The sequence below is a fragment of the Callithrix jacchus genome, chromosome 9, assembly GCF_049354715.1.
Source record: "Callithrix jacchus isolate 240 chromosome 9, calJac240_pri, whole genome shotgun sequence".
Classification (NCBI taxonomy): domain Eukaryota; kingdom Metazoa; phylum Chordata; class Mammalia; order Primates; family Cebidae; genus Callithrix; species Callithrix jacchus.
Genome location: NC_133510.1, coordinates 23502872 through 23513542, shown reverse-complemented (window position 1 = coordinate 23513542; position 10671 = coordinate 23502872). Strand labels below are relative to the sequence as shown.

The 10671-nt window shown below is 41.3% G+C and overlaps 1 protein-coding gene across 4 annotated transcripts in view; it reads right to left on the bottom strand.

Annotated features, from left to right (window-relative positions):
• Window positions 1–3108: 3108 nt before the first annotated feature.
• A2ML1 (alpha-2-macroglobulin like 1) overlaps window positions 3109–10671 on the bottom strand; it is a 56342-nt gene continuing 48779 nt past the window's right edge. For all 4 annotated transcript variants that reach the window (XM_009003559.6, XM_054238125.2, XM_035255688.3 and 1 more), the window contains 3 exons: window positions 5402–5504; window positions 4907–4948; window positions 3109–3817 (listed from right to left, as the gene is read on the bottom strand). In XM_009003559.6, coding sequence (XP_009001807.5) covers window positions 4908–4948; window positions 5402–5504 — 144 coding nt within the window. In that variant the 3' untranslated portion in view covers window positions 3109–3817; window position 4907. The remainder of the gene's footprint in view (window positions 3818–4906; window positions 4949–5401; window positions 5505–10671) is intronic.

Sequence of the window (10671 nt, the reverse complement as noted above, 5' to 3'; positions counted from 1 at the left end):
ATGTATTCTGCCCACATGACTTCTTAAGTCTTGAAGATCACCATTTCTTTTCATTCCAAAAGAAGGGATGCTCTGGTAAGTGCTGCAGACCCCACATGTACGTGGGGTGGAGCTTTTAGTGAGTGGAAGGGGCTTCTGTGGCTACCTTTTTTTTCTTTAGAGTTTTCCCTGTTCTCTTCCTCTGTTACCCAAGAGGCAAGCCTGGGAATGACCCCCTTTGGGTATCTTCCCCCATCTTCCCTCACTATGGGAACTCCTAGAAGGACCAGTACAGACACAAGGGTCAAGGAGACAGGGACAGAACAATTTATGCAACTGTGACCCTGGGCTTGGGGAAATATACTCTTCGGCATACATATTTATTTATTTATTTATTTATTTTTGAGACAAGGTCTCACTCTGCTGCCCAGGTTGGAGTGCAGTGGTGCAATCTTGGCTCACTGCAACCTCTGCCTCCTGGGTTCAAACAATTCTACCACCTCAGCTTCCCCAGTAGCTGGGATTACAGGCACATGGCACCATGCCTAGCTAATTTTTGTATTTTTGGTAGAGATGGAGTTTTGCCATGTTGCCCAGGTTGGTCTCAGACTCAGAACTCAAGTGAGCCACCCACCTTCACTTACCAAAGGGCTGGGGTTACAAGTGTGAGCCACCACACCTGGCCTTTTTTATTTTAAGGTCAGGAGGTACATATGCAGGTTTAGATTCGGGGGTAAATATGCATGTTTTGTTACATGGGTATATTGCATGATGCTGAGGTTTCAGCTAGTGATCCCATTGCCCAAATAGTGAACACAGTACCTGAAGGTAGGTTTCAACCCTTGCCCTCTTTCCTCCCTCCCCACTTTTGGAATGTCCAGTGTTTATTGTTCCTATCTTTGTGTCTATGTGAACACCATGTTTAGCTCCAACTTATAAGTGAGAACATGCAGTATTTGGTTTTCTGTTTCTGCATTCACTCACTTAGGATAATGGCTTTCAGCTGCATCCATGTTGCTGCAAAGGACATTATTACATTTTATTTATTTATGAATTCATTCATTCATTTATTCATCCATTTTGAGACCGAGCTTTGCTCTTCTCACCCAGGCTGGAGTGTAATGGTGTGATCTCGGCTCACTGCAACCTCCACCTCCCGGGTTCAAGCGATTCTCCTGCCTCACTCTCATGAGTAGCTAGGATTACAGGTGCCTGCCACCATGCCCAGCTAATTGTTTGTATTTTTTTTTTTTTTGAGACAGAGTTTCGCTCTTGTTACCCAGGCTGGAGTGCAATGGCGCGATCTCGGCTCACTGCAACCTCCGCCTCCTGGGTTCAGGCAATTCTCCTGCCTCAGCCTCCTGAGTAGCTGGGATTACAGGCACGCGCCACCAATGCCCAGCTAATTTTTTGTATGTTTAGTAGAGACGGGGTTTCACCATGTTGACCAGGATGGTCTCGATCTCTTGACCTCGTGATCCACCCGCCTCGGCCTCCCAAAGTGCTGGGATTACAGGCTTGAGCCACTGCACCCGGCTGGTTGTATTTTTAGTAGAGATGAGGTTTTGCCATGTTGGCCAGGCTGGTCTCAAACTCCTGACCTCAGGTGACCCCCTCCCCACCCCAGCCTGGGCTTCCTGAAGTGCTCGGATTACAGATGTGAGCCACTGCACTGGGCTGATTGCATTCTTTTTTTATGGCTGCATAGTATTCCATGGTATATGTGTACCACATTTTCTTTATCCAGTCCACCATTGATGGATATCTAGGTTGATCTGTGTCTTTGATATTGTGAATGGTGTTGTGATAAATGTACAAGTGCAAGTTTCCTTTTGGTAGAAAGATTTATTTCCCTTTGGGTATATACCCAGTAGTGAGATTGATGGGTTGAATGGTAATTCTATTTCTAATTATTTGAGAAAACTCCAAACTGCTTTCCACAGTGGCTGAACTAATTTACATTCCCAACAGTATGTCAGTGTTCCCTTTTCTCTGCTACCTTGCCAACATCTATTATTTTCTGACTTTGATAACAGTCATTCTAATTAGTGAGACGGTATCTCATTGTGGTTTTGATTTTGCATTTCTCTGATGATTGGAGATATTGAGCATTGTTTCATATGTTTACTGCCCACTTGTACTATTCTTTTGAGAAGTCTCTGCTCACGCTCTTTGCCCACTTGTTTATTTTTATTTTTTGAGATAAAGTCTTGCTCTGTTGCCCAGGCTAGAGTGCAGTGGCGCTATCTCAGCTCACTGCAACCTCTGTCTCCCCGGTACAAGCGATTCTCCTGCTTCAGCCTCCTAAGTAGCTGGGATTACAGGCACATGACACCGCACCTGGCTAATTTTTGTATTTTTAGTAGAAATGGGGTTTCATCATCTTGGCCAGGCTGGTACGCCCACTTTTTAATGGGATTATTTGTTTTTCTTGTTGATTTGTTTGTTTCTTATAGATTCTGGGTATTAGTCCTTTGTTGGAGGCATAGTTTGTGAATATTTTCTCCTATTCCGTAGGCTATCTGTTTACTCTGCTGGTAGTTTCTTTTGCCGTGCAGAAGCTCTTTGGTTTAAGTAGGTCCCATCTGTCATTTTCTGTTTTTGTATTATCCACTTATTTTCCCTGACTTTTCAGTCAGAATTTATAATCCAGGAATGAATGAAAACAATGAATCCAGTGGATACTCAGGATAAAACGGTATAATTGCCTAGAGAATCTTTTCTGTTAAATATCATTCATCTTACTTCTCTTATTTCTTTGCCTCCAAACCTGTTTTCAAAACAAAAGCATTGCTCTGAGGAAGTGTCTGCACAGTCATAGATATCCCATGTGGGGAAAGGCTGGGAGAATCATGCAGAAGAGAAACCAAGAGAGAGGGCATTCTGGCCAGCCACTTTTCTTGTAATCAATCACTGTTTGCCCTGCAGCAGCGGGCTGGATGAGCACAGCCCCATAATTAAAATTATCTATTCTAACCTCTCCCCACATCTTTAAGATGATTCTTTGAGAAGTCTGGGTTGAAAAAGTTTAAGGAAGAAGCCACCTTGTGAGTTTTTGGGAAAGGATAATCATCATCTTTAAAAGAACTTTTGGTATCCAAAGAAATATGTATAGAACTAAAGCACAGATTTTCTTTTCCAATTTTATTTTTTTAGCCAGTTCCCAAAGCCTGAAATCACATTTTCCCATAGACTTAAACTCCAGAAAAACATTATTATTATTTTATTTTGAGATAGTCTCTGTTTGTTGCCCAGGCTGGAGTGCAGTAGTGCAATCTTGGCTCACTGTAACCTCTACTTCCAGGGTTGAAGCGATTCTCCTGTCTCAGCCTCCTAAGTAGCTAAGATTACAGGCACATGCTACCATATCCAGCTAATTTTTGTATTTTTAGTAGAAATGGGGTTTCACCATGTTGGCCAGGCTGGTCTCGAACTCCTGACCTCAAGTGATCTGCCCACCTCGCACTCCCAAAGTGCTGGGATTACAGGCATGAGCCACCACGTTTTGTCTAGGAAGACATTCTTATCTTCCCTGGTTCACCCTCTACCACTGTCTCCTCTCTGGCCAAACAAATGGCTAAACAAAATGGCTAACCACCTTTCTTCCCCCTATGACCTTCCCCATGTAATGCCTCCTCTGTGTGATTGTTCCTATCCCATCTCCCTGTGAAGGAAGTAGAAAGTATTATAGCTGAGATTCAGACATATTCATCTGTTACCCATTTACTAGTCAGAGAAATTAAATGATTTGATCGAATGAGTTCTGCTTCAACAGACAGAAGAATGTTCCACCCTCCAGTAATGTCACAGAGGACTGAGTCTCTTTCCAGCTTCTATCCTGAAAGGCAAACAATCAAACAAACAAAAAATAGAAGAAGACATTGTGATACCCAGAAACTCATTACATTTATAGAGGATACTTGACCTCTCTCTATGAAAAACAAAACAAAACAGAAACCTCACAAATGCACAATTGGATTATTAATAGCATTATCGTACAGGTGTAGAATTAGGTAACCTTTACTTTCATCTTAGTATTTTCATATAACAAAGATGTATTATGTAAAAATATTAGGAAAAATCAATCTATTTCAATCTGATAGAAAAAAGTATTGTTTTAATACCAAGCTTAGGCTTTTCTGATGTAAACTATTTTCAAGGGTTTAGGACAGGCCGGGCACAATGACTCACGCCTGTAATCCCAGCACTTCGGGAGGTCGAGGTAGGTGTATTACCTGAGGCCAGGAGTTTGAGACCAGCCTGGCCAATATGGTAAAACCCCATCTCTATTAAGAATACAAAAAAAATTAGCTTGGTGTGGTGGCACATGCCTATAATCCCAGCTCTTCAGGAGGCTGAGGCACAAGAATTGCTTGAACTTGGGAAGCAGATGCTGCAGTGAGCTGAGTTCATGCCACTGCACTCCAGCCTGGACAACAGAGCCAGATTCTGTTTCAAAAACAAACCAAAAAAAAGGTGTTTATGACAATAAAAAAGAAGCTCGCTTTCTATAAAAAGCAAGCTTCCAAAAGACAGTAACAGGCTGAGAGTGATGGCTCATGCCTGTAATCCCAGCACTTTGGGATGCCAAGGTGAGCAGATCACCTGAAGTCAGGAGTTCGAGACCAGCCTGGTCAACATAGTGAAACCCTGTCTCTACTAAAAATCCAAAAATGAAAGAGGCTAAGTTATGGTGGGCACCTATAATCCCAGCAACTCAGGAGGCTGAGGTAGGAGAATCACTAGAATCTGGGAGGTGAGCCACTCAACCTCCACCAAGGCACTCCAGCCTGGGCGAAACAGCAAGACTCTCAAAAAAAAAAAAAGAAAAGAAAGAAAAAGAAGACAATAACAATAAGTCAAAAGAGGGTCCTCTTAACTTCTGCCACTCTAACCCATAACTTCACACTTTTCTCCCTGGACTTACCTCATTCACAGGGATCAGAATACTGAATTGTTGCCTGTTCATCTGTAAAATGAAATAAAACGTATTATTACTTTGAGGGCCTCCTATATTTAGAGGGAAAAATGGATCATAAAAGCTACGGCTTTAGTCTTTTCCGGAGAATCTCTACAGGTTATGAGCATATTCAGAATTACAAAACCGTTTCAATCACTAATATTTGTACATTATGACAAATTATTATTCATAGTAAAAATAATAGAAATAGAACAATGGTTCATTCACATTATTCTCTTCTTGGTCTAAGGACCACATTATATAAAATGTCTCTAGCATACAAATCTTAAAAATGCAATACAATTGAATTAAAATGTTTTAGGAGATTTATAATTTAATTATGTGCTACTTGGCTTGGGAAGGAGTATTTGTAAAATCGAGAGAGAAGCGACAAAGAATGAGGCAGAAGTAAGTTGGAAGATGCAGGTTATTTCTCAGCTCTCATTTCAGGCCAGCCCTCACCTGGTAGGTAGTAGTCATAGACCTTGATGGCTGCTGGTTTCAAGTTGGTGACCAACACACTTTGGCTGATGGTGAAGGTATAAGTCTGAGTGTTCTTAGTGAGCTGTGGGGAAGACAGATGAAACAGTACCTTAGAACTAAAATGAAAATTACACTCTGTGTAATGTGGAGTTAAAAGACCCTTGCTGTCTTCATGCAGATTTCCTGAAACTAGGCCCGACGCGCTGGCTCACGGCTGCAATTCCAGCACGTTAGGAGGCCAAGATGGGTGGATCACAAGGTCAGGACATCGAGACCATCCTGGCAAACAAGGTGAAACACTGTCTCTACTAAAAATACAAAAATTAGTGGGGCGTGGTGGCACACACAGGCAGGAGAATTGTTGGAACCCAGGAGGCAGAGGTTGCAGTGAGCTGAGATTGTGCCACAGCACTCTAGCCTGGGAGACAGATTAAGACTCCATCTCAGAAAAAAATGGCCAGGCTCAGTGGCTCACGCCTGTAATCCCAGCACTTTGGGACGCGCAGATCACAAGGTCAGGAGTAGAAGACCAGCCTGACCAACATGGTGAAACCCCATCTCTACTAAAAATACAAAAATTAGTGGGATGTGGTGGCACGCACCACTGCACTCCAGCCTGGGTGACAGAGCAAGACTCCATCTCAAAAATAAAATAAAATAAATTTAAAAATTAAAAAATTTGTCGTCTGGTACAGTGGCTCATGACTGTAATCCCAGCACTTTGGGAGGCAGAGGCGGGTGGATTACCTGAGGTCAGGAGTTGGAGACCAGCCTGGCCAACATAGAGAAACCCTGTCTCTACTAAAAATATAAAAATTAGCTGGGAATGGTGGCTGGCACCTGTAATCCCAGCTACTCAGGAGGCTGAGGCAGAAGAATCTCTTGAACCTGGGAGGAGGTGGAGGTTGCAGTGAGCCAAGATGGCACCACTGCACTCCACCTGGGAAAGAGAGAAGGAGTCCATCTAAAAATAAAAAATAAATTTTAATTAAAAAAAAATGTCTGAAACCCTCTACCTACACCTTCTGCCCTATGACAATCTTAAAGACATTGCCTCTTGCTGACTTCCTGGCTCTTTCTTCTTAGTATCCGACAGCTCTCTGGCCCTCTTGTGAACTGGTTCCCTTCGTTCATGGTCCGCTCTGACCTATGGTTCCTCCACTAAATTTGTCAAAGTGGCCAAAGAAACAGAGACTTGCATTTTACTCTAACGGTTCTATGCCCCTTGTTGGTTTTGCTACTAAGATGCTTTCCTTGAAGACCTTATTTTAAAACACTCACATCCCTGGCCTGCCCCACCAGCATTCTGTATTCCCTTATGCTGCATAGCATTTGTTACTACTGAAAAAAAAAAGTGTGCGTATACACATATACATGTGATTTTTAAAAACTTGAATATTTTTTGTCTCTTCACTAGAATATCAGCTCTATTAGGCCAGGTATTGTGTCTGTTGTTTTCATTGCTACATCTCCATCACTTAGAAAAGTAACTGGCATATGTTGGTTGCTCAGTAAGTATTTGTTGAAGAAATTAGTAAACGGAAAATCTAAGACAATTGTATAGGTTAATTTAATTTAATATAACAAGAAAATAAATCCCAGTCAGTTGGGAGGCTGAGGTGGGAGGATCATTTGAACCCGGGAGATGGAGATTGCAGAGATCCAAGATCAGGCCACTGCACTCTAGTGTGGGCAACAGAGTGAGACCCTGTCTCAAAAAAAAAAAAAAAAAGATAAAAGAATATTATATTATAAATTTAGATATATAGAGCTATTAATGCCTAATTAGAAGAGACTTCCAAAGTTCTTCAAGCATAGTGCTTCTCAAAGTGTGGTTGAGGGACCTCCCCACCCCAGGGATGAGACTGCATTAGAGTATCTGAGAGGCCAGAACTCTTTCAGAATGATATTAAGACATTATTTGTTGATTTTTTTCCCCTCACTCTTATTCTTTTACAAGTATACAGCAGGTTGTTTTTTTCTGGAGAGAGAGATTTAAAAAATAAAAAATAAAACAAGTATAAAGGAAAGTTATCAGAGGCTACTTTGTAGGTAATATTGTATCTGTTTGAATGTAGAAGTAAATAGGAAAATTGTATTCTTTTTGATTAAGCCAGACATTAAAGCAAAAAAGCAAAACAATGTCACTGTTCTTATTTTTTTTATTTTGGAAAATAGTTATTTTCATAAAATGTCATTTATATCAAGATGTAATGAGTTGATTATCATTTTAAAATTAATTAAATATTTTAAGATTGTCTGCTTTAATTTCTAATATGATAAAGATCAATAGCTAAAACCCACTTCACCAAAAGCTGTTTGAGGTCCTCAGTAAACTAAGAGTATAAAGGGGTCCTGAAACGAAGAATTTTTAGAATCACTGTTCTTTTCTATCATTTGGTTACCGTAAAGGATTAAAGCAAACGACTAAAATGAACCAAAAGAAAGCTGGGATAGCAGTTTTAATATCTGGCTAAATGGCATGCAAGGCAAGGGCAAAAAAGTGTGTGTGTGTGTGTGTGTGTGTGTGTGCACGCGCGCGCACATGCGCGCACGCGCACCTGGTGTAGAAATCTAAGGCAAAAGTATATGATATAAATATATACACATATATAGTAATGAAGAAAGGATAGTATAAAGAAAATTTAAGAAGATATGTTCATAGCATATATATCTAATTATGTAGTCTCAAATATATCAGGAAACAACTGGCAGAAATATATGGATAAATGGATAAATCAAATATAATTGGTGGCTCATGCATATAACTCCAGCACTTTGGGAGGCCAAGGCAGGTGGATCACTTGAGGTCAGGTGTTCAAGACCAGCCTGGCCTACATGGTGAAACCCCATCTCTACCAAAAAATACAAAACAAACAAACACCATCAAAATTGGATATTTTAACACACCCTTTTCAGAAATTGTTAAATCAAGCAGAAAAATAAGCAGAGTTATCACACACATGAACAACAGAAATAGTGATCTCAGACTTCTAGATCAGAATCCAGACCCAAGAGAAAAGAAAAAGACTTTCTTTTGGAGCGCACACTGAACACTAGCAAAAATAGTCATGGAATTGGTCATGAAAGAAACTTGAGCTCATTCCAGGCGATCAAGATCATGAAGACTGTCTTCTCAGACCATAATGCAACAAAATTAGACATCAGGAATAAAAGGATGGCTTTAAAATTCATGTGTTTCCCAACACATTAAGAAATAGTTAGGGCCGGGTGCGGTGGCTCATGCCTGTAATCCCAGCACTTTGGGAGGCCAAGGTGGGTGGATCACCTGAGGTCAGGAGTTCAAGACCACCCTGGCCAACATGGTGAAACCCTGTCTTTATAAAATAAAAATATTTTTTTCTTTAATAAATAAATAAATAAGAAAGAACTGATAGACAATGAAAACACCGCTTGTCTGAGATTGTGGGACAGGGATGGCATGTACCTAGAGGAACATTTATAGTATAGGTTCATCCAAAAATAAGGAAGACTATAAATGTGAATAAGGTCATCCTCTGGTGAAACTGATCAAGAACACAAGGGAGAAGATACACAGAAAAGAGGAAATGAACACAGATACAATCACTAGTACTGGCTTTTAGATCATTAGACCTGATGCCTCAAATAGAAGCCAATTGGCAGATTTGACAGGACACACTGAGGAGCAGTTCATTGCGTCTCAGGGCATAGTGTCGTGGAAATCGGACTTCCTGTGTTCCGCCCCTGCCTCAGACACTGACAGATGGTCTGACTCGGACAAGCCACTCTCTCTCCAAATCTCAGTCTCCTTATGTCTAAGGGGGATTGCTGTAAGACTTGAACAAGTCCTGTATGAAAGCATCATAAACTTTGCAAAGTTTTAAACTGCAGCATCATGATTACAGGGTAATGACTGATAAACTAACCTGAGCTGTCTCACAAGAAACCATACAAGACTCCCACAACATGACAAAACCCTGGCTCCCTGGAACACAGTTAGCTGATTGCGTTGGTGGGTGGGCAGGGGGTTGGAAACGGACATTACTAACAACAGTACGTTCTGATTTGGGATATTCTTGTCTGTTGCTTATATACAATAAGGATAACTTTGTTCCTTGTGTGGAGTGAAATTTCACGAAAAGGTGCATGGTAGCAATTTTTAGAACATTGCTAGCCCTTGGGAACTTCTTGTTTTGTTAAAATAAAAGGTTATATACAATGTCTAATTAATATTAATATTAAAATGATACAAATAGCTATAGAGTAATGAGGGCTTACTCTATACCAGGTACAGTTCTAAATACTTTTACATGTCTTTTTTTTTTTTAGAAGGAGTTTCACTGGAGTGCAATGGCACGATCTCGGCTCACCGCAACCTCCGCCTTCTGGGTTCAAGCATTTCTCCTGCCTTAGCCTCCTGAGTAGCTGGAACTACAGGCGCGCGCCACCATGCCCAGCTAATTTTTGTATTTTTAGTAGAGACGGGGTTTCACCATGTTGACCAGGATGATCTCGATCTCTTGACCTCGTGATCCACCTGCCTTGGCCTCCCAAAGTGCTGGGATTATAGGCGTGAGCCACCGCGCCCGGCCTACATGTCTTAAATAATTTAGTTTTTTTCTATAATTCTAAGAGGCAGATAACTACTTTGATCACTACCCACACACATTTTGCAGCTAACTTTTTTCTTTTTTTTTTTTTTGAGACGAAGTCTAGCTCTGTCGCCCAGGCTGGAGTGCAGTGGCACGATCTTGGCTCACTCCAACCTCCGCCTCCCGGGTTCAAGTGATTCTCCTGCCTCAGGCTCATGAGTAGCTGGGATTACAGGCACCTATCACGATGTCCAGCTAATTTTTATATTTTTAGTAGCAATGGGGTTTCACTGTGTTGGCCACGTTGGTCTCAAACTCCTGATCTCATGATCTGCTGGCCTCGGGCTCCCAAAGTGCTGGGATTACAAGCATAAGCCACTGCACCCGGCCCTATAGCTAACTTTCAACAACTTGTCCAGTTACACAGTCAATGCTAGAACCAAGATTGCAGCCCAGGTAGTCTGGCTTCAGAGCTTCTGCTATTAACCACTATAGCTGGTTATACTCTAGAGTTGCAATGCCGTTTGTGGCTATTGAGCACTTGAAATGAGGCCAGTCAGAATTGAGATGCGCTGACAGGGTAAAGTACACACTGGATTTCAAAGGTGTGGTACAGAAAAGAAAATGTAGCTGTCTCATTAATACTTCTGTATAGTAATTATATGATAAAATGGA